This window comes from Caretta caretta, chromosome 5, assembly GCF_965140235.1.
Source record: "Caretta caretta isolate rCarCar2 chromosome 5, rCarCar1.hap1, whole genome shotgun sequence".
NCBI classification, from domain to species: Eukaryota; Metazoa; Chordata; order Testudines; family Cheloniidae; genus Caretta; species Caretta caretta.
In genome coordinates this window covers 4654294-4665812 of record NC_134210.1, presented here as the reverse complement: position 1 = coordinate 4665812, position 11519 = coordinate 4654294, and the positions used below count along the sequence as shown (strand labels likewise).

The 11519-nt window shown below is 55.4% G+C and overlaps 1 protein-coding gene across 1 annotated transcript; it reads right to left on the bottom strand.

Annotated features, from left to right (window-relative positions):
* Positions 1-572: 572 nt before the first annotated feature.
* RPP25L (ribonuclease P/MRP subunit p25 like) lies at positions 573-8596 on the bottom strand. Its single transcript, XM_048851947.2, has 2 exons — positions 8461-8596; positions 573-4218 (listed from the first exon to the last, which is right to left on the bottom strand). Exon 2 carries the CDS (start codon positions 4207-4209, stop codon positions 3652-3654), a length of 558 nt encoding a protein of 185 aa, XP_048707904.1. The 5' UTR covers positions 4210-4218; positions 8461-8596; the 3' UTR covers positions 573-3651.
* Between the last annotated feature and the right edge of the window lie 2923 nt (positions 8597-11519).

The window sequence follows — 11519 nt, the reverse complement described above, 5'->3', positions numbered from 1 at the left end:
TGCAAACTGGACACCATTAAATTAGGCTTGAATAAAGACTGGGAGTGGATGGGTCATTACACAAAGTAAAACTATTTCCCCATGTTTATTTCCCCCCCCTTCTGTTCCTCACACATTCTTGTCAACTGCTGGTGTCAAGGTTCCTTCCCCACTCTGAACGCTAGGGTACAGACGTGGGGACCTGCATGAAAAACCTCCTAAGCCTATCTTTACCAGCTTAGGTCAAAACTTCCCCAAGGTACAAAATATTCCACCCTTTGTCCTTGGATTGGCCGCTACCACCACCAAACAAATACTGGTTACTGGGGAAGAGCTGTTTGGAAACGTCTTTCCCCCCAAAATACTTCCCAAAACCTTGCACCCCACTTCCTGGACAAGGTTTGGTAAAAAGCCTCACCAATTTGCCTAGGTGACTACAGACCCAGACCCTTGGATCTTAAGAACAATGAACAATCCTCCCAAGACTTGCACCCCCCCTTTCCTGGGAAATGTTGGATAAAAAGCCTCACCAATTTGCACAGGTGACCACAGACCCAAACCCTTGGATCTGAGAACAATGAAAAAGCATTCAGTTTTCTTACAAGAAGACTTTTAATAGAAACAGAAGTAAATAGAAGTAAAGAAATCACCTCTGTAAAATCAGGATGGTAGACACATTACAGGGTAATTAGATTCGAAACACAGAGAACCCCTCTAAGCAAAACCTTAAGTTACAAAAAAGATACACAGACAGAAATAGTTATTCTATTCAGCACAATTCTTTTCTCAGCCATTTAAAGGAATCATAATCTAACGCATACCTAGCTAGATTACTTACTAAAAGTTCTAAGACTCCATTCCTGGTCTATCCCCGGCAGAAACAGCATATATACAGACACACAGACCCTTTGTTTCTCTCCCTCCTCCCAGCTTTTGAAAGTATCTTGTCTCCTCACTGGTCATTTTGGTCAGGTGCCAGCAAGGTTACCTTTAGCTTCTTAACCCTTTACAGGTGAGAGGAGCTTTCCCCTGGCCAGGAGGGATTTCAAAGGGGTTTACCCTTCCCTTGTGTTGAACAGGACTGGTCCCAGTACAGACCCCTGGGGAACACCAGTATTTACCTCTCTCCATTCTGAAAACCAACTTTCTTTCCCATACTATCAACAATCCTTCTAATTTTTTGAAAAAAAGTTTCACAAATCTGGTTCACTTTTCACCATTGACGCTATGTATAATCTCTCTGGTCACTTGATTACAGATCTAAAAGTCACAATCTTACAACAAAAAATACTTTAAAAACAGACTCCAACGAGGGACTCAACCGGAATTAATTTGCAAACTGGACACCATTAAATTAGGCTTGAATAAAGACTGGGAGTGGATGGGTCATTACACAAAGTAAAACTATTTCCCCATGTTTATTTCCCCCCCCTTCTGTTCCTCACACATTCTTGTCAACTGCTGGAAATGGCCCATCTTGATTATTACTACAAAAGATTCCGCCCCCTCCCCTGCTGGTAATAGCTCACCTTAACTGATCACTCTCGTTATAGTATGCATGGTAACACCCATTGTTTCATGTTCTCGGTGTACATAAATTCATCCTACTGTATTTTCCACTGCATGCATCCGATGAAGTAGGCTGTAGCCCACGAAAGCTTATGCTCAAATAAATTTGTTAGTCTCTAAGGTGCCACAAGTACTCCTTTTCTTTTTGCGAATACAGACTAACATGGCTGCTACTCTGAAAACTTTCACTATGTCTCTCAGATATTAGCACTGGAACACAACACTGGCAGGCGAATGTTTAAATCCTCACAAATTTTTTCATGGGATTGTTTGTGTTTCAAGGAAATATTATTTATATTTATTAGAGATGAGAGCACCGAGTCATGACAAAAATAAGCTACGCAAAAGTGTGTGTGATCGTGAATGCAACTTGTGTTGTGAAACATGACTTTTGTGATATGATTGAAAAGACACTTACATACTTACCTCTAAAGTTGAGCATGTGAGTCAACCTTGTGTGCTGGTGAGCATGCAGATTGAAAAAACCTTGTTCTTGATTCTGAAAGTCTCACACATAATGTGACATAAGACACACTCATGCTTCACTTCAATACTGACTTATATAAATCCTTGATTTTACAAAAGTTTACATTTGATTTCAATTGACCTAACAGTGTTATTTTAGATAAAGAGTGGCTCTGGCAGGCTCTGAAGGGAGTATGTTAGTGTCTCATTGCAGATGCATTTAACAGAAGAGAAAGTGGAAATTATGGACATCATCCAGAAAGCAATTTATAAGATTCATTCTTGCAAGTAACAATCTTTGAATTACAACTACAGAATCTTTTTCCTGACCCATATTTAACTGAAACAGATATTCATAAAATGAAACAGCATAATAAGGAGACTAAGTTATTTCCTCTGCTTCTTTCAGCAAAGTTTTGAAGCTTCAGAACTATTTCAAAAGTACGTAAACAGATTTAAGAACACTTAACTGCAAAAAGCTGCCCCACAATCCCTTTAGAGAACAGAAGCATTAACTCTTTCTGAGGCTTTAAAGATGATTTGTAATGGGAAACAACCTGTTGGACCCTTTTACAATTCTTTAAGAAGAATAAAAGTTCAACATATTAACCCTTTCCTCCTCAATCACAGCTGAGTGTGCTCAGGTTTCAGCCTAGAGTGATGCCTCTAGTCCAGTCTTCTAAACGTTGGGCCTCTGGCAAAAAGAGGAAAGGATGGAGACAAGATTTCTGATGTAAAACACAAGAGGGAACTTTATTTTAAACCCTGCTTTAAGAATCATAAAGGAATGTTAAAGGGAAAAATAATTTTTGCTTTGGTGTTCACTATTAACAATTGTATTGAACACGTATACAGAGCTGTATGTCAAGATGATTTATACCAATTACTATCCTCACAAAACCCCTGTGACGTACATACAACATCCCCCATCCTCCAGACAAGGAAAATGAGGAATAGAAGGGATGTGACTCCCCAAAGGTCACACAAGCAGTAACTGTCAAAGCTGAGATCCCAGCTCCTTATTCAGATCACCAGTTTCTCTCAAGGGATTAGCAGAACATACCTAAAAAAAGGAAACTGAGCCCAAAAGCTCTGTTAGGAGGTCCAGTCCAATAAAATGCCATTGCAATAGCTAGTTAGGAAAGCCAAAAATGCAACCTCAAGCTCAGAGTTCTACAACACAGCCCACTACCCTTTCATCTCTAATACAGACACATGGCTCACTCAGACGGCGACATCTTCAAAGCCGCATCCAGGGCAACTGAAACCTACTCCATTTAATGCAGATTAGTTTTGGCTTCATGACTCCTGGCAAATTACCATTAAACAGAGTTTGGGCAATTCTGGTCTACCTGGCCTCATTTTTAAACCATAAGCCACAGAGTATCACCAGAGAGGTCTTCAACAAAAAACCTCATCAAAATAGAATGTCAGACTTGTTATGAGAATTTATTTGCCATGGCTATGACCATATCTGTTTTCACATGGCCCTCGTCCCTCTCCCAATTGTGCTAGGTTTCAGCTCTTCTCTACCAAGGAGCTCAGTCACTCTGTGTTTGGTGGTAGCTCTTGAGCCACACTAGGTGGCTTGGTTTTTTGTTCTTGACGCCATTAACAATTGCTTCTGATATATTTGTCTCAAGGCTTTTTGTAGGATTCTCCACGTCCCCCAACAGATCTAGGATACTTTCCTGTGTGGCCAGGCCCCCTTCCTCCACCCTGCTTTCTCTTAATTTGTCCCTGGGACTCTGCTTTGAGCGTCTCGATCCAGAAGGCATCAAAAGAGCCTGGTGCCTGATACCCAGGCTCTTGGGAATCTAGTGCATCTTTGCTCAGCAAGACACATATGGCAGGAATATTTCTCTTCACTGTCAAGGCATCTAGACCAGCCTCAGGGACGATGGGCTCCCAGATCTCTTCGGTCTGTTTGAAGAGCACTTTGGTGATTTGGTGGAGTCCCTTGAGCCGTCGCTTCATGATTTCCACACAAGTGATAGTCTTGCTGATGGCTTTGCCAGAGCCAGTGAAAAGAATCTGCCTAACTGAGTCCGACTCCATCTTGCCGATGGCATAACCCATAAGATTTCTGATTTTGCTGCCATCCTTCACTTTCATCTCAATAATATCTGAAGGCAGGTTGGTGAATGGAAGGGGAGAGGGCTTCTCCACAATCTTGGATTTCTTATAATTCTCCATTACATACCACTGTAAATTAGAAGAACAGTATCAATGAATACTTCTAATTATGATTCACAAAGGCAACATAACTTTTATCAGTCCGATAATGCAGTCCGTAAATTTAGGTAAGTAGAATCCACACTTTATTCATTTGTGTTACCATGCTACCTAGGAGACCTCGTCATGGACTGGGACCCCATTGTGCTAGATGCTATATTCTGACTTCTAGCATGTTCTGGAGTAGCAGTTCTCAACTGGGGCTCCGTGGGCCACTGGGGGTCCACAAGCCGTTTCAGGGGGTCCACTGAACAGGGCTGCTTGGAGCCCCAAGCCCCAGCGGCTGAAGCCTGGAGCACCGGTGCCAGAGCAGAAGCTCCCCTGACTACCCCCCCCGCCAGCCCCATGCAGCTTAAACCCTGAGCCACGCCCCACCCCAAGGGGCAGAAACCTTGAGCCCCCCCAAGGCTCCCAACCCTGCTCCAGTGTTGGAAGCCCAAAGACCCCCCCCGTGGAGTTTATATAGCATGTTGGGTGGGGCTCCAAAGGAAAAAGCTTGAGAACCCCTGTTCTAGAGTACCTAGCTGAACCCAATAATCCAAACAGTATCTTAATTCATATTTAACTACTTGTATTGTGGCAGCACCCAGGGATCTCATTCTGCTAGAGACTGCCCAGACACACAGAAAGACAGTCTCTGCTCTGAAGTTATTTACTCATGCTGCTTAGATTTGCCTCGAAATGATCAGGACACTTTTAGGCACTACAGCTACCATGTTATAGAACAGAGGTGGGCAAACTATGGCCCACAGGCCAAATCCGGCCCGCGGGTCCCTCCTGCCCGGCCCCTGAGCTCCTGGCCTGAGAGGCTAACCCCCAGGCCCTCCCCCGCAGCCTCAGTTCACTGCGCCGCCGGTACAATGCTCTGGGCAGCAGGGCTGAGAGCTCTTGCCGGGCAGCGCGACTGCAGAGCTGTGGCCTGACCCGATGCTCTGTGCTACACGGTGCTGTGGCTGGCTCCAGCTTGGCGGCCCGGCTGCCTGTCCTGGTGCTCTGGGTGGCACGGCTGTAGTACCGCCAGCCACCAGTGTTCCAGGCAGCACGGTAACGGGGCAGGGGGGTTTGGATAGAGGGCAGGGGAGTTTGGGGTGGTGATCAGGGGGCGCGGGTGTGGTCGTGTGGATAGGGGTCGGGGCAGTCAGAGGGTGGGGAACAGGGGCTTGAATGGGGGCAGGGGTCCCAGGTGGGGGAGAATCAGGAATGGGGTTGGATGAGGCGGCAGTGGTAGTCGGGGGCGGTCAGGGGACAGGGAGAAGGGGTGGTTGGATGAGTCGGGGGGGGCAGTCAGCAATGAGAAGAGGGGTTGGATGGGGCGGCGGTGGGCAGTCAGGAGCGGAGGGTCTGGGGGCGGTCAGGGGGCGCGAAGCAAGGGGAGCCGGATAGGGGGTAGGGGCCGGGCCACGCCTGGCTGTTTGGGGAGGCACAGCCACCCCTAACAGGTCCTCCATACAATTTTGGAAATCCGACGTGGCTCTCAGGCCAAAATGTTTGCCTGCGCTCATGAGGGTGGGGGCGGGGGGGGAGGAGGGGCCCCGCTCTCGAGGGTGGATGGCGGGGGGGGTGGATGGCGGGGGGAGGAGGGGCCCCGCTCTCGAGGGTGGGGGCGAGGGGGAGGAGGGGCCCCGCTCTCGAGGGTGGGGGCGAGGGAGGGTGGATGGCGGGGGGAGGAGGGGCCCCGCTCACGAGGGTGGGGGCGGGTGGATGGCGGGGGGGGAGGAGGGGCCCCGCTCACGAGGGTGGGGGCGGGTGGATGGCGGGGGGGGAGGAGGGGCCCCGCTCACGAGGGTGGGGGTGAGGGGGGTGGATGGCGGGGGGGGAGGAGGGGCCCCGCTCACGAGGGTGGGGGTGAGGGGGGTGGATGGCGGGGGGAGGAGGGGCCCCGCTCACGAGGGTGGGGGCGAGGGGGGTGGATGGCGGGGGGGGAGGAGGGGCCCCGCTCACGAGGGTGGGGGCGGGGGGGGGTGGATGGCGGGGGGGAGGAGGGGCCCCGCTCTCGAGGGTGGGGGCGGGGGGGGTGGATGGCGGGGGGGAGGAGGGGCCCCGCTCTCGAGGGTGGGGGCGGGGGGGGGTGGATGGCGGGGGGGAGGAGGGGCCCCGCTCTCGAGGGTGGGGGCGGGGGGGGGTGGATGGCGGGGGGGAGGAGGGGCCCCGCTCTCGAGGGTGGGGGCGGGGGGGGGTGGATGGCGGGGGGGAGGAGGGGCCCCGCTCTCGAGGGTGGGGGCGGGGGGGGTGGATGGCGGGGGGAGGAGGGGCCCCGCTCTCGAGGGTGGGGGCGGGGGGGGTGGATGGCGGGGGGGAGGAGGGGCCCCGCTCTCGAGGGTGGATGCGGGGGGGGAGGAGCGGCCCCGCTCACGAGGGTGGGGGCGGGGGGGTGGATGGCGGGGGGGGGGAGGAGGGGCCCCGCTCTCGAGGGTGGATGGCGGGGGGAGGAGGGGCCCCGCTCTCGAGGGTGGGGGTGAGGGGGGTGGATGGCGGGGGGGAGGAGGGGCCCCGCTCTCGAGGGTGGATGCGGGGGGGGAGGAGGGGCCCCGCTCACGAGGGTGGATGCGGGGGGGGAGGAGGGGCCCCGCTCACGAGGGTGGGGGCGGGGGTGGTGGATGGCGGGGGGGAGGAGGGGCCCCGCTCTCGAGGGTGGGGGCGGGGGGGGGTGGATGGCGGGGGGGAGGAGGGGCCCCGCTCTCGAGGGTGGGGGCGGGGGGGGGTGGATGGCGGGGGGGAGGAGGGGCCCCGCTCTCGAGGGTGGGGGCGGGGGGGGTGGATGGCGGGGGGGAGGAGGGGCCCCGCTCTCGAGGGTGGGGGCGGGGGGGGTGGATGGCAGGGGGAGGAGGGGCCCCGCTCTCGAGGGTGGGGGCGGGGGGGGTGGATGGCAGGGGGGAGGAGGGGCCCCGCTCTCGAGGGTGGGGGTGAGGGGGGTGGATGGCGGGGGGGAGGAGGGGCCCCGCTCACGAGGGTGGGGGTGAGGGGGGTGGATGGCGGGGGGAGGAGGGGCCCCGCTCACGAGGGTGGGGGTGAGGGGGGTGGATGGCGGGGGGAGGAGGGGCCCCGCTCTCGAGGGTGGGGGCGGGGGGGAGGAGGGGCCCCGCTCTCGAGGGTGGGGAGGAGGGGCCCCGCTCACGAGGGTGGGGGCGGGGGGGTGGATGGCGGGGGGGGGAGGAGGGGCCCCGCTCTCGAGGGTGGATGGCGGGGGGGGAGGAGGGGCCCCGCTCACGAGGGTGGGGGTGAGGGGGGTGGATGGCGGGGGGAGGAGGGGCCCCGCTCTCGAGGGTGGGGGCGGGGGGGAGGAGGGGCCCCGCTCTCGAGGGTGGGGAGGAGGGGCCCCGCTCACGAGGGTGGGGGCGGGGGGGTGGATGGCGGGGGGGGGAGGAGGGGCCCCGCTCTCGAGGGTGGATGGCGGGGGGGGAGGAGGGGCCCCGCTCACGAGGGTGGATGGCGGGGGGGAGGAGGGGCCCCGCTCACGAGGGTGGGGGTGAGGGGGGTGGATGGCGGGGGGAGGAGGGGCCCCGCTCTCGAGGGTGGGGGCGGGGGGGGTGGATGGCGGGGGGAGGAGGGGCCCCGCTCACGAGGGTGGGGGTGAGGGGGGTGGATGGCGGGGGGAGGAGGGGCCCCGCTCACGAGGGTGGGGGTGAGGGGGGTGGATGGCGGGGGGAGGAGGGGCCCCGCTCTCGAGGGTGGGGAGGAGGGGCCCCGCTCACGAGGGTGGGGGCGGGGGGGTGGATGGCGGGGGGGGAGGAGGGGCCCCGCTCTCGAGGGTGGATGGCGGGGGGGGAGGAGGGGCCCCGCTCACGAGGGTGGATGGCGGGGGGGGTGGATGGCGGGGGGGAGGAGGGGCCCCGCTCACGAGGGTGGGGGCGGGGGGGGTCTCTGATCAGAGGTGCGGGGGGGATGGATAAGAGGGGGTTCGGGGGGGCAGGAACAGGGGAGGGGGCATGTCTGCTTGGGGCTCGGGGAGGGTGGATATGGGGGGTCCCTGCTCGGGGGTGATACTGGGGGGTCTCTGTCCGAGGGCTGGAAACAGGGGCTCAGAGAAGGGGGGTCTCCTCTCGGGGGCGCGGGAGGGGGCAGACACAGGGGAGGGGGCAGGCTGTGAGCGGCCGCGGGGGGGGGGCGGGGGGCTCTGTCCCCATCCCGAGGCTGAGGGGCCGGGGTCTGCAGCTCGGGGCCCGGTGGGTGCGGGAGGGAGACGCGGGGAGGCCCCGCCCCCGCCGCTCTTACCGGTCCCGGCCGGAGCGAAAGGCCGCACGCGCCGCCGGCCCCGCGAGCCCCAGGCGGCGGTTTCCGGCTCAGGAGCGGGTCGCGCGGGCGACGTCAGGGGGGCGCAGAGTGACGGTTGGGGGCGCGTGCGCCAACGGCCGCCAGTCTAGCCCCGCCCTCTCACGTGAGCACCCCGCGCCTTGTGCCGCCCGGCGTCGGCGTCGGCGTCGCTCACGCGCTCGTCCCCAACGGCCGTTGTTGCGTCATGGCGCCCGCGCTCGGTTCCCGGCCGGAGTCCCTGCCCGCCGCCTGCCAGGGCAGCCAGCCCCGCCCTCCCGCGCCGTGTCCGTGGCGCCCTTGCTGCTCAGCTGCCCAGTCAGGGCACCCCGTGACATCAGTGGTTACTATGACAACAAGTTGTGAGTGACGTCTCCCGCCGGGGATGCTCCGAGGCAGCGCCGGGCGCCCCCGAGCTGGCCGGTGCCTGGGGCAGGGGTCAACCCGCCGCCCACAGGCGTCCGCCTGGGAAAGCCCCTGCTCCTGCCTGGCCACGCAGAAGGGCCCCCAGCCCCTCTGGGGTGAACGGGGGCCAGGGTGGAGCCGCTCCAGGGCTGCTGCGGGACAGTTTGGGACAGGAAGTGACGAGCGTGTCCGTTGAGCACCAGCGCGGCGGCCCAGGTAGCAGGAGAGAGGCTGGATAGGCCAGTGGACTGGGAGTCAGGAGAGCGGGGTCTTGTGTCTGGCTCTGCCACATCTGGCTGTGTGATGTGGGGCAAGTCATCTTATCCCTCTGTTGGGGACACTGGGGCATGGCCACTGGGACACTGGAGGGGATGGAAGACCACGAGTGTCCATGAAACCCCCTCGCACGAGGCCCAAGTGTCCTTGGCCCCCCGGCCTGGAGGCACTCGCAGCAGTTATGCTGAGGATCTGCAACAATATGCTGCGGAGTCAGACTGCCTGAAACTGAGCAAGGCCACACAGGGCAGATATGGAAGAACAATGCTGAATAAAGCAGCTTTATGTATAGGTTAACAAATGATGCAGAGAACCAGGGAACTAGCTGGGAACTGGATTGGCTGGCTATATGGATACTTGGGGCAGCTTGCTATTGGAGAAGTATGCTGGGGAAAAGGATGTATAAAAGCCTGTGTAACTTCCTGCTCTGTGTACAGGATTTGAGATTCAAATCTCCCTGTACCTATTTGAAGCTTCAAATAAACTTTTCTGCTTCTCCACCCCGTTGTGATTATTGGGTGTAGCACACCGGGTAATGAACCACTCAAGCTGTTGTTCAGCCTCTCGGCACTGGGTGCCGGCAACACCTCGTGCCTCCGTTTCCCCCCTTCCCATCCTTTGTCTGCGGTATTTAGATTAAGCTCGTCAGGGCCGGGACTGTCTCTTGCTACCTGTGTGTACAGTACCTAGCACACTGGGGCCCTAATCTCAGTTGCGGGCTCAAGCTGTCACAGTAATACGAATAAATGATAACAGCGACAACGTGTCATCCAGTCTGGAATCTGGCTGGGGTACTAGGATTTATATATCCTCCTCTCAGAGAAAATATCATGGGATCTTCAGTGAAGACAGGTGTTTAGGGCCTTTTGGTTTTACATTTCATTCAGAAGAAAGCACCTTCACCAAAACAGGGCCCTAGATCTTGGTCCAGGCACATTTGTTTGGTTCTGATTGAGCGAGAAGAGCACCAGCTACTCTATCACCTCAGCAACTTGGATTTTCTTTGGATCTCTCAAAACCAACTACTGACTGTCTGCCCGACAGCCGTTACGGCCCTGCAGCTGGGCCGCTGTAGTGTACAGTACTGTAGTGTACTGTAGTGTAGATGCTTCCTGTGTGGATGGAAGGAGTTTTTCCATTGCTTAATCCACCTTTCTGAGAGGAACTAGTGAGGTTAATGGAAGAATTTTTCTATCGAGTTAGCTGTGTCTACATAGGATGGGTGAGTTGACATAACTATGTAGCACAGGATGTGACATTTTGTACAGCCTTGAGCGTCATAGGTAGGTTGATTAATTTTTAAGTGTAGATCTGGGCTCAGTCTGAAACTGCTTAGCTTTTGAGATGCAACAAGTTGTTAGTCTGAGCTGATATTACCGCAGGGCTTCTAGAACCTATGAATATCTTAGTAAAATATGTTATTTAAAGACTTAACTGCAGTAACACCACTGAAAAGGCTGATTACCAAAATAGATATAGAGTAATGAAATCATAGTTTCTTAGAGCAAAGTGAAATAGTAGCAATGATGAATTATGGGGAACTTAGTTTGTAGACAGTTTACCAAGACTGAATTAACTGTACAGATTATTCGATGATTAGCGGCAAAAATATAACTTCCATCATCTCAACATCAGGATTTTTAGCAGCACGTTATTGAGTCATTATTTTTGGAGACCCCCAGACTTCAATGTGATGTGAGAAATGGGGATTTCATGCCACTTAATTGTAGCAAAGCTATATTGGCCTGCACCATGCATATTACCTTGACGGATTTTTTATTAGCTTTACTCAACTACTTCTCTGTGTCTTGGAAATTCCAGACCAATGAGCTGATGCTGACTCAATCCATGGGGTTTCTCCATCTGTAAACTGGGCATAATAGCACTTACCCCACAAGGGTGTTGCAAAGATTAGTTAATGGACTAGTTTCAGAGCTAGTGTAAATGGGTGCTTTTCAGGGACGAATTCAGAGGAGATAGTTTCATAGAGTTTTAAGCCAGGAGGGACCATCCAGTCTGACCTTTTGTACGTAACAGGTCATTAATTTTCACCCAGATGCCCCTATATTAAGCTCAAAGACTTTAGTTTCACTAAAGCATTTCAGACCTCAAGAGGCTAAACAGCGTGCCATAGATAGAACAGGAAAGATCAACGTGCCACCAATTCCTGAGGCTCCTGCAATGGCAGGAAACTGATTAGATGAGTATTACCAAGAGGTCCACATACCATGCTACAGAGGAAGGTGAAAAAACCCCCACAGTCACTGGCAGTCTGACCCAGGGAGACATTCCTTCCTGACCCCAGATCTGGCAAACAGTTTGACCCTGAGCCTGTGAGCAAG

Excerpts from the sequence above, each read along its gene's own strand:
- RPP25L (XM_048851947.2), bottom strand. The coding sequence starts at position 4,209 with ATGGAGAATTATAAGAAATCCAAGATTGTGGAGAAGCCCTCTCCCCTT.